General features: G+C 39.9%; 1 protein-coding gene across 20 annotated transcripts in view; it reads right to left on the bottom strand.

The window, feature by feature from the left end:
- The window catches only part of CARF (calcium responsive transcription factor), a 39,219-nt gene that overhangs the window by 17,646 nt on the left and 8,142 nt on the right, over nt 1–13,431 (bottom strand). For 18 of the 20 annotated variants that reach the window (XM_061455998.1, XM_061456007.1, XM_061455922.1 and 15 more), the window contains 7 exons: nt 11,396–11,525; nt 10,382–10,466; nt 6,732–6,921; nt 3,107–3,227; nt 2,095–2,238; nt 1,398–1,631; nt 837–999 (listed from right to left, as the gene is read on the bottom strand). In XM_061455998.1, coding sequence (XP_061311982.1) covers nt 837–999; nt 1,398–1,631; nt 2,095–2,238; nt 3,107–3,227; nt 6,732–6,921; nt 10,382–10,466; nt 11,396–11,525 — 1,067 coding nt within the window. Of the gene's footprint in view, nt 1–836; nt 1,000–1,397; nt 1,632–2,094; nt 2,239–3,106; nt 3,228–6,731; nt 6,922–8,114; nt 8,229–10,381; nt 10,467–11,395; nt 11,526–13,431 lie in introns of those variants that run through there. The other 2 variants (XM_061456039.1, XM_061456033.1) reach the window with 2 other exon arrangements.

Raw genomic sequence — 13,431 nt, forward strand, 5'->3', positions numbered from 1 at the left:
CCCTCAAAAAAACCCCAACCTGTAAAAGGTATTTTAACTTACACTGTACCAGGGAAGGCTAAAGTCTGCTCATGACAGTTCAAAGACTTTAAAATAGAAAATAGTCAAACCATTCGGCTAACTAACAAGGATCACTCACTCACCTGGGGAAACAGCAGTGTAGGGAGAGGGAAAAGACTGATGACACAACATCATTTAACAGTACAGTTTGTCAAAGCTGATTTTAAACCGGCAATTCCTTAGTAGTCAGCTTCATAAGTAGGAAAACTAGGATCACTGTGTATCCTTTATCACTCAACAGGTGGAAGAAAATTAAGGAACACCACATTAGAGTTACCAACCATTCTGTAAGTATCTACTTCATGCTTGCTTCACTTGCTATAAGTGCACTTATTGGTATCTACGTATTCAAAAGGTTGTGCAAGCCCTAATTTAGGCTACACCCGAGACATACTTCGTCCCCATTTTTCAGATATGGAAGAGTAACTTCTCCAAAACACAATGACAAAGTCATGAATAAGATTCTCTGATGTGTCAACTTCTCTACACCATGTGGTTTCCAGCTCATGCAGCATCATGAAGTGCTGGTACTGTATAATTTGTCAATCAACTAATAGCAACCTAACGCTGATGAGATAAATTCTGAATGAGATCAGATGGTTTTATTAATATTTAATCCAATTTTGTTCAGCCAGAGATTCCACTGAAAATACTGCTGCTGGAAACATTAAGTCATAGAGAATTTTGGATGAAACACAGCCAAGTGGTTAAAAATTAAAATACAATTTCCAGTATTTAACTGGAAAAATCAAAAAGAAACACAAAGGCCAACATACTGTTGCTGGGATACTTTCTGAATTATACACCATCTCGCCGTTCCTGAGGGACTTCTGCACTTCATGAATGTGGTTCTTGATGTCATTCACAGTGGGGAAGAAGGACAGGTTATGTCTTTCTGGCACTTCATCAGGCTTGAATAATTCTCTTTCCACATACTTTCTGTCACATGTTAAAGGACATTAAAATATGCATATATAAAATATACTGTGTTATCTCCCTCTGTTATAGAGACTCCTACCCGTCCCTCCCCTTGTTCTAACAACAAGAAAAGAGCAAGCTAGATGATCTTCTGACTCAGTTCATCTTGTTCATCTGCTAAAGAGTAGGGAGCTAAAAATCCCCATTTATTCAACTAACTTTAAAAAGGACAACAACTCTTAACAGCTACCTACAACGAAACGGAAAAAGAAGACAAAAGCTGGGAAAAATTGGTTCACATGACATATGGGGAATATATTCAGTGATGCATCCAGACTGCCCTTTAGCTGCAAACCAAATTAATCAAATGCAGAAGTAGATACAGCACTACAGACTGAGAACATGACAAAGTTCTGTACCTCAGTTGCTTCCTCACTGCATAGACCTGCTCTATTCCCTGAGACACCAGTTCTCGGATCTTGTCTGCTACTTGAGGATGAAGTCGGGAAGGCAGAATACAGTTCTCATCTCCAAGAACTTCCTCCTCCTCCTCAGGAGAAGGCACAGAAAATTGGGAGGGTGAAGAAGGGAGGCAGGATGTTTCCATTTCATGATATTGGTGGGCTTGCTGAGTGGGTAACTGTACATACCACCTGGCAAGAAGGAAAGAGTTTCTACACATAATTCTCAAGCAAAGGCAAATAACAGAGTCTCTCGGGGGTACAGTCTGACAATCAAAATCAACCTAAGTAGAATGCCTTAAGATTTTACAGTCCCTGAGCTGGAAGATACTGCATTTTAGTGCTCAGAGCCCTCTCACACCTGTCAATGCAAAATAAACCAGCTCAATTCCCCAGGTAATACAATCATTTCTATCTATTCCTTGCATGAAAACATCTGCTGAAGTTTCACAGCTTGGTGCTTAAGACATTTTCCGAATAAATACTCCAGAGCCACAGAAGTCTTATTGACATTGTGGAATTTTTTTTTTTTTCCTATTGATACTAAGCAAGAGCCTTAATAAAGTGACTAAAAAATAAAGGAAACCAAGCAAATTACTACTCTTTTTTGATTCACTTGTCAAGATAAAAGAAAAAGAAAATATGGAAGTTTCACCTGAGGACACCACCAGCATCTATCAAGTTCTTCTTCAGCATGTTGAATGCTTTCTCCTGCTCCATTCTTATGATTTTCTTGTCAATTTTAGGGTCAGTAGAAACCCTGTATTCCGGAAACTTCTGAACCTTTTTAATATAGATCCTTCCAGGGCAAGGATAAAAAAAAAATTCTCCTTCAATACACTTGTCCTTAGGGGGAGGAGGCTAAACCCCACCTACTTCATATGAGATATTAGTTTAGGGAAAGTTCAAACAGTGTTGCAGGGTGTGAGGAATCCCAAAGAGAACTATAGAATTGTTAAGCACACATCAACAGAGACTGATGCAGATGGATGCAGACAAAAACACTTGTGGCTGTCTGGAAGCCACTCAGCCAGAGTGATTTTGTACCTCAACAAAAACATTCTGTCCCTCAGTATAACACCATTTCTGAAGAGGCTTCAGCCAGCTTGAAGCCAGAATTGAGCACATACACACCTAGATGCAACTGGACAGGTAAATGCATTCTTAGCTCAGTAAGAACTGAATAAGCACCCAGGAGGATGCCCAAGAATAAGGCAAAAAACGTTAGTGTTGGATAAGGAGAAAGTCCCCAGTGAACAGGAAGAACTGTAACTGCTTCAGAAAATAGGACATGTGTTAAATTAGGATTATTGATATAAGTGTAATTAAAAGCCTGAAGGAAAAATAACAAATAGACTATAAAGTTTTAGACTAAAAACAGTCACTAAAGGAGACCACAGGAACTACATCCAGGTAGATAACAATTCACACTTGTACATCATATCCTGATGTACTGCTACTTTGCATCTGGCCAACCTATCAAATCTCAGCCTTATTCACTTTCTTCTTCCCTCTAAATGAGTATCAGCCTCAAATTAAAGGAGACAAAGCTAAGAGCTACAGTGCGTATCAGCTACCACCCCCAAACAGTGCTCTGTCAAGGCTCATAGAGAGAATACTTTTTTAGAATGCCAAGTTGCTCTTTCAGCTTTACAGACAGTTCTTACCTTGCTGGACAAGTGGCTTTGTACAGATGGCAAGAGGTGCCTTCCTGCTCACCAGCTTTTTTGGGCTGGAACCCTTTCCTCCTTGGCCCATATTGGCACTCCATTACAATGGCTCTGCTTCCTGGGAACAGAAAGTAATGTGCTCCGTTTATTCAAACGGCCACTGAAGTTATTACAATAAAACAACACTAAATAAAAGATGAGAGTTACAAAACACTTATTTGTTTACCATCAGCCTCTTCAGAAGGCAGAACACTCAAGTGTAGAAAGCATTCAAATACAGCACAAATGCTACTCTCACAGCATAAAAAGGACACAGACCATTTTCCAAAGCATTTCACAACCTTACTACACCTCACAACACTCCTGCAGAACGTATGATAGCAAATATTGGATTCTGCCCTGCTGAACACCAATACAGGATGAACAGTCTTGCAAGTTATCAAAGTAGCACGATGCTGGTAACACGTAACAGAAGCAGAATACCCAAAATAACCAAGAAAACCCACAGCTGAAGTCAAAGGTGTACTGGTTTTGGCTGTGATGGAGTTAATTTTCTTCAACATAGCCAGTACGGGGCTATGTTTTGGATTTGTGCTGAAAACAGAGTTGATAACACAGGAACGCTCTAGTTACTGCTGAGCGGTGCTTAACACAGAGTCAAGGCCTTTTCTGCTCCTCACCCCACCAGTGACCAGGCTGGGGGTGCATAAGGAGTTGGGAGGAGACTCAGCTGGGACAGCTGACCCTCAATGACCAAAGAGATACTCCACACTGTATGACATCAAGCGCAGCATGATATACTATTTATTGCTGGAGTAAGAAGCAGGAGGATATCCCAGGTTTGTCTTCCCAAGTAACTTTTATATGTGATGGAGCCCTGAGTTCCTGGAGATGGCTGAACACCTGCCTGACCACGGGAAGTGGTGAATTAATTCCTTGTTTTGCTTTGCTTGTGCACACAGCTTTTGCTTCACCTATTACACTGTTTTTATCTCAACCCACAAGTTTTCTCACTTTCACCCTTCCAATTCTCTTCCCCATGCCAGAAGGGGTGGGCTGTGTGGTGCTTAGCTGCTGGCTGGAGTTAAACCACAACAAAAACTCAGCAGCTATTTCCAGCCTCTTGTCTTACATCAATATTTCAGGCCATGCCGCCTAACAATTCTTAGCTGCAAGTCTGACCTACCTTATCTGCTAAATAACACTGTTTCAGTGTGGCATACACACACAAAAATCAGACAGGCTTAAACAAATACTGCTGAGCTATAAATTTGAAGCAAGTGACTTCATCCAGTCAGACCTCTAACAAAAGGGTAACAGGCAGAGCACTAAAGTGGTCAAGAAAGGAACTTCTTCCAGATTTCTTCCACATCATGTTTAGTTATCTTTTGTTTATAATTCATATATTTCAGTGCGCAGGCAAGGAGCTGCTTATACCATGTGATACAATCAAAACTTTTTAAAGTATCACAACAGCAACGTAATGTTTCCATAAGATATCCAATAACCTCTTGCTTTAAACTGTGACATTAAAAAATAAAAATTAAAAAAAAAAAAAATCAATAAAACAATGCAACTAAAGTTAATTTAAGAGAATTATGTATAACAAACATATTTGTTTCATTTTTAAAAACAAACTTAAAATTGAAGATCTAGGACTGAAAAGACTTCAACAGCTGTCCTGGTTTCAGCTGGCAGAGCTAATTTTCTTCCTAGTAGCTGGTACAGAACTCTCTTGGCTTTAGTCTGAGAACAACACTGATAAAACACCCTTGTTTTAGTTGCTGTTAAGTAATGTTTACCCTGATCAAGGACTTTTCAATCTCTCATGAGCTGCCACTGAGGAGGGGGCACAAGAAGCTGGGAGGGAGCAGAGCCAGGACAGCTGACCCAAACTAGTCAAAGGGATATTCCATACCACAGAGCATCATGCCCAGTACATAAACAGGGGGAACTGGCCAGGAGGCACCGACGGCTGCTCAGGGACTGGCTGGGCATCGGTCAGCGTGTGGTGAGCAATTGTATTGTGCATCAGTTGAGGTTTCTTCCGGGCACAGGGTTTATTTCTTCCTCTCTCCCTCGCTATTTCAGTTTAAAAACTGATTAACTATTATTTCAGTTATTCAACTATTCTTATCTCAGCCCATAGGTTTTTACCTTTTTTCAGATTCTCCTCCCCATCCCACTGGGGATGGGGGAAGCAAGCAAGCAGCTGCCGGCTGGGCTTAAACCATTACAGAGCTTTAACTTAGTCTTTGCTAATATAAATCTCAAGGAATTTGATGGGGTCCTTGTTTTACAAAAGTATCAACTATACAAAACGGTTATTAACAATAAGGATTTTGATGATTACTGCCTGTTTTACGCTATAGGGAGCTACTCAGCTTCTCTGTATTTTCCCACAGCTGAAGCACAGCAGGGCAGGTATTACAGACTGGTACCACTTGCAAAAAAGGGATAAATTCCTGGAGAATAATGCTTTTGTCCTGCACAGTTTAGAATTCATTTATCTGGGTTTTAAACTGCTGTTCAGTGCATCATATTTGCTGCCTCTGCTTTTCAGGTGGAAAGGATTTTAATGGATGCTTTTCATAGAAGAGTTATAAACTAAACTTAAACATATTGGAAACACAACACTTCAGATATATACACAACATCTCTTTGGGGGTCTGAGCAAAGCAAAAAAATACTAGTTTAATAAACTAAATCTCTATTGGTCTACAACTTTAAAGGAAAAAATAATGTGGTTTTGCTGTAAATATCATACTGTGGGGAAACTCATCTATCAGGCAGATCAAACAGAAAGCTAAAGATGTCTCAAAAGCATTTTGGGGAAAAAACAAAAGTGTAAATTGGCTTGGATTTGTTCTTAGCTTTCTTATACCTCAGTTTATGGCTGAAGCTTTAAAACTGGTGCTATCATTTCACTTTTTCAGTTACTTTCAGAAAAAAAACCCAACCAACAAAAAAAAAAAAATAAACCAAAACACATGCACATAACCTACATTCCAGTTATTCATGATCTCTATGGAACAATTAAAACCTGGTCATTTGATATCTGCATGAACTCTTTGTAATTTCACATATGCATTGCACGATCTAGATATGCAATTCCCAACCTATGGAATCTGCACATTCATTTTAAAACCCCAAAATCTGTCTGCTGAGGTATGCTGATGTTTATTTTGTTCTTTTACATTTGTTGTTTTTCAAAGGGCCCCATTTAAACAGTTCATTGGCTCGTATGGAATAAAATCTTCAAAGGACCTCCAAGTTAGGCAAGACTACTCAAATAAGCTCTTACCCTTACAAGAACTTTCACATCCTGATAGAGCAGGTGGGACCTCCACCTAAAGATCACATCACAAAAACTCCCATCAAATAGTACTTAACTAATTTATTTCTCAAGAACAAAAGGAAATAATCACAGCAAAACATAATCCTGCAGTTTCAAGGAAACAAGCTCCTCCTGACTGTCACAGAAGAGCCCAAGCTGCTCTTCTTGTATGTTTGTGCCTTGACTTCACCAGCACTAAGGAACACCATATAGACCCTTCTTTAAGGCCAGTTGACACCCCATGTTGAAATTTTGAAAGCAGTTATTAGAATAAAAGTTAGTTACCTGCATTGACAAAGGGGATCCCATCATATGGGACATACTGAGATTTCCACATCAACCGTGTGGCGGGTTTGGCTGGGCTTGGAGACTGGCGCGTCCCCCACACACTTTGTGTTTGCTGCTTGTGTAGTGTTAGAACACTCTCTAATTCTGTCTCGCTCACACAATAGCCGCGGTATGAGTCCCCAATTTTCTGCATGGAAAGGAGGTGAAATAATAGGATTATTCACCCAGATGACTGCTGAACATTGCACAAGAAAACAAAAGCAGTCAGGGACCCTGGCAGGTGAGGACACAGGCCCAGATTTTTGGCATGTCATCATTTTTTTCCCCACACTATTATCCTTTACAAATAGATTTACCACAGGATCTAACACCAGAGCAGTCCCCACTGAGGTCAGGAGTTTGTCAGCTCTCCAAGACCCTAAATACACCAAGAACCCCTGAGAAGATTACAGTTACTGACCCTGTCTAATTTCCACAGGACAACTTCACTCCTGGTGTTTCCCCCAACACACGCTTCAGTTGCTCCTAGACAAGTTTGTCTTAGACAAACTTTTTCACTTGACTCTCACTAAGAATTGCTCAAGCACTAAAAATTGTCTATGCATCTACTTCAACACACACACTGCACTGAGCTGGAGCAGAATCCATCTGCTTATACTACCAGTAATTGCCTCACCTGCTTACTGCACTAACTTCAAATTGAATGTCTCACAGAACACCTCCTCCAGTCTTCAAGGCACTCTCAGTTCTCAACATTCCACAGAAACACAGCATACCAGATCTGCCTTGTGCATACTGATGATGGTTTCAGTGAACTCTGCCAAGCTGCACACAACTCCAGAAAAACAGCATCTAACTTGACTCAAAGTAAAAAACCCAAACAAACCCAAAACACAACAACAAAAAAAGCACAACTTGCTGACTTTGCAACATCCCCTGTGACAGCTGTTCAGCTACTTGGAGCCATCACAGCTGGTTCAGTGCTGATCTACCAGAGACTGCCAGCAAGCAGAGAAAGCACTGGGACAGAGAAGAGCTTTTCATCAGAATTCTTAATGCCATGCTCACTTCTGTTCATATGTAGCTCAGGATCAGGCTGACAAGCAGCTGGGAGTAACACTAGGTTTGCCAGCTGTTTTACAGCATATCTGTAAGACAAACGCATAGTGAATGAGGACTAAACTGATGGATCTATTTTGCCACCTTCACTGATAGTGCAGCCTGTTGTTTAATACTGACAACAAAAGCAGCAACAGTGTCTCTCCAAGACTATTACTGCACAAATACTTTAGGGACAACTTTATAAAACCTGCCTTTTACCTAAGTAAAACAATGTTTGTCATTAGCAAGAGCTAAAGTCAACAAAGAACAAACAAACACCTTGTGAATGAGCTGGGCCAGCACAGTGTTGCTGTTAGGTTAAGCCCAAAAGCAGAGGATTATGTATGCACTGGATGCACGAGTCATTCTGAGACAGCAGCTGCTTGCTCTTCAGCACTGCTGCAAGCATACCGCTCCACCTATTACACCTATAGGTGCACTCCCACAGCTGTGGTGAGGAAGAGAAGTTGACAACTGCTCAGCCAGAAATTATAAATAATATTTCTGTCCAAAACTTGATCTGAAAAACCCAGAAGCAACAAAGCAGCCTGAGAAGTACCAGAAGTACCTTCTTTACAGAAACCTGGGGTGGCAGCTTTCACAAGAAGGATTACAGTACCATGCCACACAGGGAATAATGCATGACCAGCATTTTTCTTTCCATATCTTATACCTGTCACTATAAATAAGTCACTGACCTTATCTTAGCGAGATGACAAGACTGATAAAACTGTTGTGATAACAGCTAAGGCACTGGCTCCTATTCTGGCTTTACTTATGTGCTAGATCATTTTCCTAAAATTGGTGGGAGGGGATTAGGAGGAGAAGAAAATCATACAGCACGTAAGATCCCTCCTCTCTAGGGGCTTCCAAAGTAGGAACAAATGGACAAATGAGACCATCTGCTCCAGAAAAATAAATGAACTTAACTTTGTACAGTTGATATTAATTAATGTAGTTTTTAATGACACTGTTTCAGTATGCTGATAAATGCTGGAAATGCAAAAGATCAGGCCATTGAAAACTAAGTAGGTTATAGAAAATAACTATTTTTTTATATCCACTTTTTATTAGTGATATAATTACCTTGAGGTACTCTCCAATCCTTTAACTCCAGTGAAGCTTCAAGCAAAAAAAAAGAGGCAATTCCTTTCCTCTCCCCTGGCCTCATCTCAGCAAGGGTACATAAAAGCTTACACTAAAGTACACACACCAAGACTGCAGTTTTCCTCGAGTGAGCTACAGCAGCAGGATACCAGAGGCATTACTCTGTAGGCATAGCAAGTATGAGGCGAAGATTTCAAGGCAGTCAGTGAATCAATACCAAACACAGAGCTTAGTGCTGACTCTGAACAGCTGCAGCTTTTAGTGCTCTCTGCCTGCAGTACTAACTGCCAAAGGAGTCATTGCCCTTCGGAGCACAGTACTAGCTGGCTCCCTGGGATATATATATTGTATGAAATAAAAGCTGTGTGTATATACACACATATATATAAAAGATCTTTATATATAGTTAATTTTTTAAATATTCTTATTTTAAAAATATTTCTAAGTGGATACAGCAAGAAATTAAATTTCTAAGTCCCTGCAACTGTAATTTCGAGTTACCAGTGGCCAAGCCAACAGGAAAAACCTCAAATGGTAGGGGTCTCTACAGAGGTGAATTAGCTAGAGAAAACATGAGTTTCCCTTTAAAAAATATTAAGAGAAAGTAAAATAAACATCTATCAGGAAGAGCCTGGTGGCAGGAGGAACGGGTAGGTGATCTCTCCACAATCTTCCCATCTCCCTTCCCTTCTTTTTAAGTGATTTATGATGCATTTCAGCTATTTATAACATCCCAATCATCAGAACAGTTCTTCAGACATCTAACAATATGCAGAGAGCTCTGTTTGGGTCAAAAGCCATCCCAAGGAATAAAGACAGATCACATTGTAATAAAAGAGAAACCAAGCACAGGTAACCATGCTGATACAAAAAAACAAAAATCAAAAAACAACCCCAAACCAACCAAACTTGAGAATATCTAAAATAGAAATCCTTAGTAAAACATTGATATTAAGGAGCTCCAAGTCTCAGATTTGATCCTGGTAAGTCACATAGATTTTGATTTCCATATGACAACACAAACTAATACAAACACTTGCAGACAGGCCATTTTATTCTCAATGGATCACTAAGGGCAACAAAAACCAATCTGCTCAGCAGAAGACAGCAAAGCTTACACTATAGCTCACAAGTGAACTCTAACATGACAAACAATGGCTTTTCCCAGCACTGCACAGCATCAAGATTTCAGAAGCATGGTTTTTTGCTTCAGGAGCTGTTGATGGTCAGTTATTCTAGAATTCCCAAAAAAGGAAGGGATTCCACAGCATTTTATGTGTCTAAATGTGGTGGTAGTACCAGCTAGTACCAGTAGTATTTCATAATATCAGGAAGCTTGAACACAACTTCTACCACTGTCAATTATTCTCTTCATGGAACTGGATCAGCATCTTAGATCCAGATGACAAAACATCAAGTGAGAATTATTTGCAGCCTACCTCACAGCTCCTGAGACGGTGTGCCCATGCAGGTGTATTTGGTGGCAACAGCTGGAGAGGGATGGGAAAGGGATCTTCCACTACCCTGAAAAACAAAAACACATAGTAAAAGTCTACACTGACATACAAGAAAGCAACCAGTTTAAACAGCAGGTAACAGCAAATCAGTGCATTATGTCATCCTGGGTTCAGCTGCAAGGTGGTTTTCTTCTTTGTAGCTGGTACAGTGCTGTGTTTTCGACTTTAGTCTGAGAACAATGCTGGTAACACCAATGTTTTCAGTTGTTGCTAAGTAATGCTTACCCTGATCAAGGACTTTTAGTCTCATGCTCTGCCAATGAGGAGGGGCATGGGAAGCTAGGAAGAAGCAGAGACAGGACACCTGACCCAAACTAGCCAAAGGGGTATTCCGCACCACAGCACATCACGGCCAGTATATAACTGGGAGAAATTATCTGGAAGGCCCAGATGGCTGCTTGGGTCAGGCTGGGTATCGGTCAGTGGGTGGTAAGCAACTGTATTGTCTACAAACATCACTTGCGTTTATTGTTTTCTTTTCCTTTTCCCCTTTTAGTTTCATGTTCTCTCTCCTTATTATTTCCCTTATCATTATTAGTGGTAGTAGTAATAGTTTTGTACTGTACCTTAGTTACTTGACTGCTCTTATCTCAACCCATGTAATCACTTTCAACTCCTGGTTGGCAGTATCAATGTCCCTTTAAGTAATTTCAGTAATTTGCATTGTTATTTTAAGTGCACATCTACTGCTCTGGTCAGAATATATCCAACTACCTCTGGAATACAGGTCCTTTAAGTGACTTTTCCGGTGCTCTGGCATGTACAAAAGCTGCCTGCAAACACAGTTAGCTACAAATCACTCACTAGTACTGAGGGTTCACAACCTCTCTTCTAAGGTAATTTTGTGATAACCATTGCAAAAACAAAGTGCAAGAAAGCAAAAGCACTACTAGCAGGGATCAGAAATATTGTCCATCATTTTACCTCCTGACCTACCTGGTGGTTGTTTTTTTTGATACAGTGAGAGATGCCTGTGGATGTAGAATGTAACTGCTTCCACTGTCTGCTATAGCGGCCACCACTACAGTCTGCAAGTTCCCATCACCACACTTCTCCTCTGAAACATCTTTATAAAAATAAAACAGCCTCCTGGTTAACAACTGAACTCAGAATGAGGAAATAAGCTATGATTAAACTTTGTGTTGGAAGAGCAAGCATTTTGACATACAAAATAAGATCTCTAGATGATAAGGTGGTTTAACAGTTGTGAATCAATACTTAAACTCTAAGCACACATACAGAGATACACTTGATAAGGTTGTTTATCCTCAAGGACAAATCATGTTACTGCTAATGAAACCTTCCATAACCAAGCAAATAATCTTAAGAACGTGTACATTACTCTGCTTTACATTCCCATAAATCCTTATAGGATTGCACAACTATTTTGTTCAGCTGCAAATCACACAGTGATTGCTTTTGAAATAAGAAAAAAGGAGATTACAACACTGCTTTTTGCTTGGAAAGAAGGCCCAAACAAATAAAATAGGCCTCTTGTAATTGAACCTTACATGGTATTGGAACAAATGCTTTAGCCTTTCTTCATAACAGGGAGCAATCCGTAAGCCAAAAAATGCTGTTAGAATGAAGCCTGCATATATAGTTAAACAAAAACATAATGCAAAACTGTGAAAGCAGGCATTTGATACTTTGGTCTCAACATAAAGAAATGGGAGCTCTCTTTAGAAGCAGGATTTTTGTCCCTCTATTATGAAAGCTTTTTCCCCCCATCCCAAGAGACAGTGATAAATTACTGTCTAAATACAGAAATCACTCCACTAAGAAAGGTTGTGCTAGGAGATTTGTAAGTGTGCACCTTGCATAAACAGCACGCTGGTTCAAAGCTCAGAGCACTGGTTCCTCTACACAGACATGCCCTTAAGACACTACAGTGTACTCTGAAGCCCTGTGCCATTGCATGCATTACCACCATGTGCAGGGAAGCGAAACTCAAGGGCCAGCAGTCCAATTTCTTTCCCCTTTAATCTCCATAGTATATCACTAACAAGTCTTGTCTGTCTTTCAAAGACCAAATAACTCCAAAGAGTTTTACACAGCAAGTCTCCAGAAAAACAAACCAATCAAACACAATCACAAACCCCCCTGTAGAATATATATTCAAATACCACAAAACTGAGCTACCTACAAAGATGGAAGAGTGTTTAAGACAAAAAATAGGAATACAAAAATACTATTCATCATTGCAATTTACTGCCTACAAAAAGTAGCAGCAATTCTTTAGTAACTAAAGGCTCACAGTCAGCTTAAAGTCACGTAAGACAACACTAACTAAACAGTAGTCTTACTCCTATGTAAGAGCACGTGGAGAGGAAGAAAAACACGAGCATTAGGTTAGGAGCAAGCCTTTCAATGCAAGGTCGTGAAACCATATTCCAGTTGCCAGTGAAAAGGGCTGGATCATGACTTGAATCTGAATTCTTTTTATTCTATCCACCCAGCCTCAGGACTTGAGTCTTACCTTTGAGCTCTCATTGCACAGAAGCACTTAACTAGTCCTCAGATATGGAGAATTTTCTCAGATTTTGAGGACTTCATACAGAAAATGCAAAGACAGTTAAAAAAAAACCTAAAACCTTGGAGAGTTTAACAAAATGTGACACAATCTAGCTCTCAATCTTATTATGTGAATGGAAACTAGTACACAGCATTTTGCACCCAGCAACGCTTGCAGATAAATAATCAATGCTTTCAGATTTCAGTATGTCCCTTTTCTAGCGAGAAGCTTAAAACCTGTGCTTCTAGTTATGCATCTCGACATACACTTAGAGTGTGACAATTAACACACTGAGGGGAATAAACTTAGCAATAAAGTTAAAGTTACATATCATTTTCTTCAATGGGAACTGCATTTCTACCTAGGAACTTCATTCCTCGCTTTTCAAAAGCTGCATTATCACCAGTGATATCTGGAACAGACCAGAATAACATTAATTCTTCTCCCTGCATTAACT

This window comes from Pezoporus flaviventris, unplaced genomic scaffold, assembly GCF_033815535.1.
Source record: "Pezoporus flaviventris isolate CSIRO_AGI_PZ_B2104156 unplaced genomic scaffold, CSIRO_AGI_Pfla_v1 ptg000001l, whole genome shotgun sequence".
Taxonomy (NCBI): Eukaryota; Metazoa; Chordata; class Aves; order Psittaciformes; family Psittacidae; genus Pezoporus; species Pezoporus flaviventris.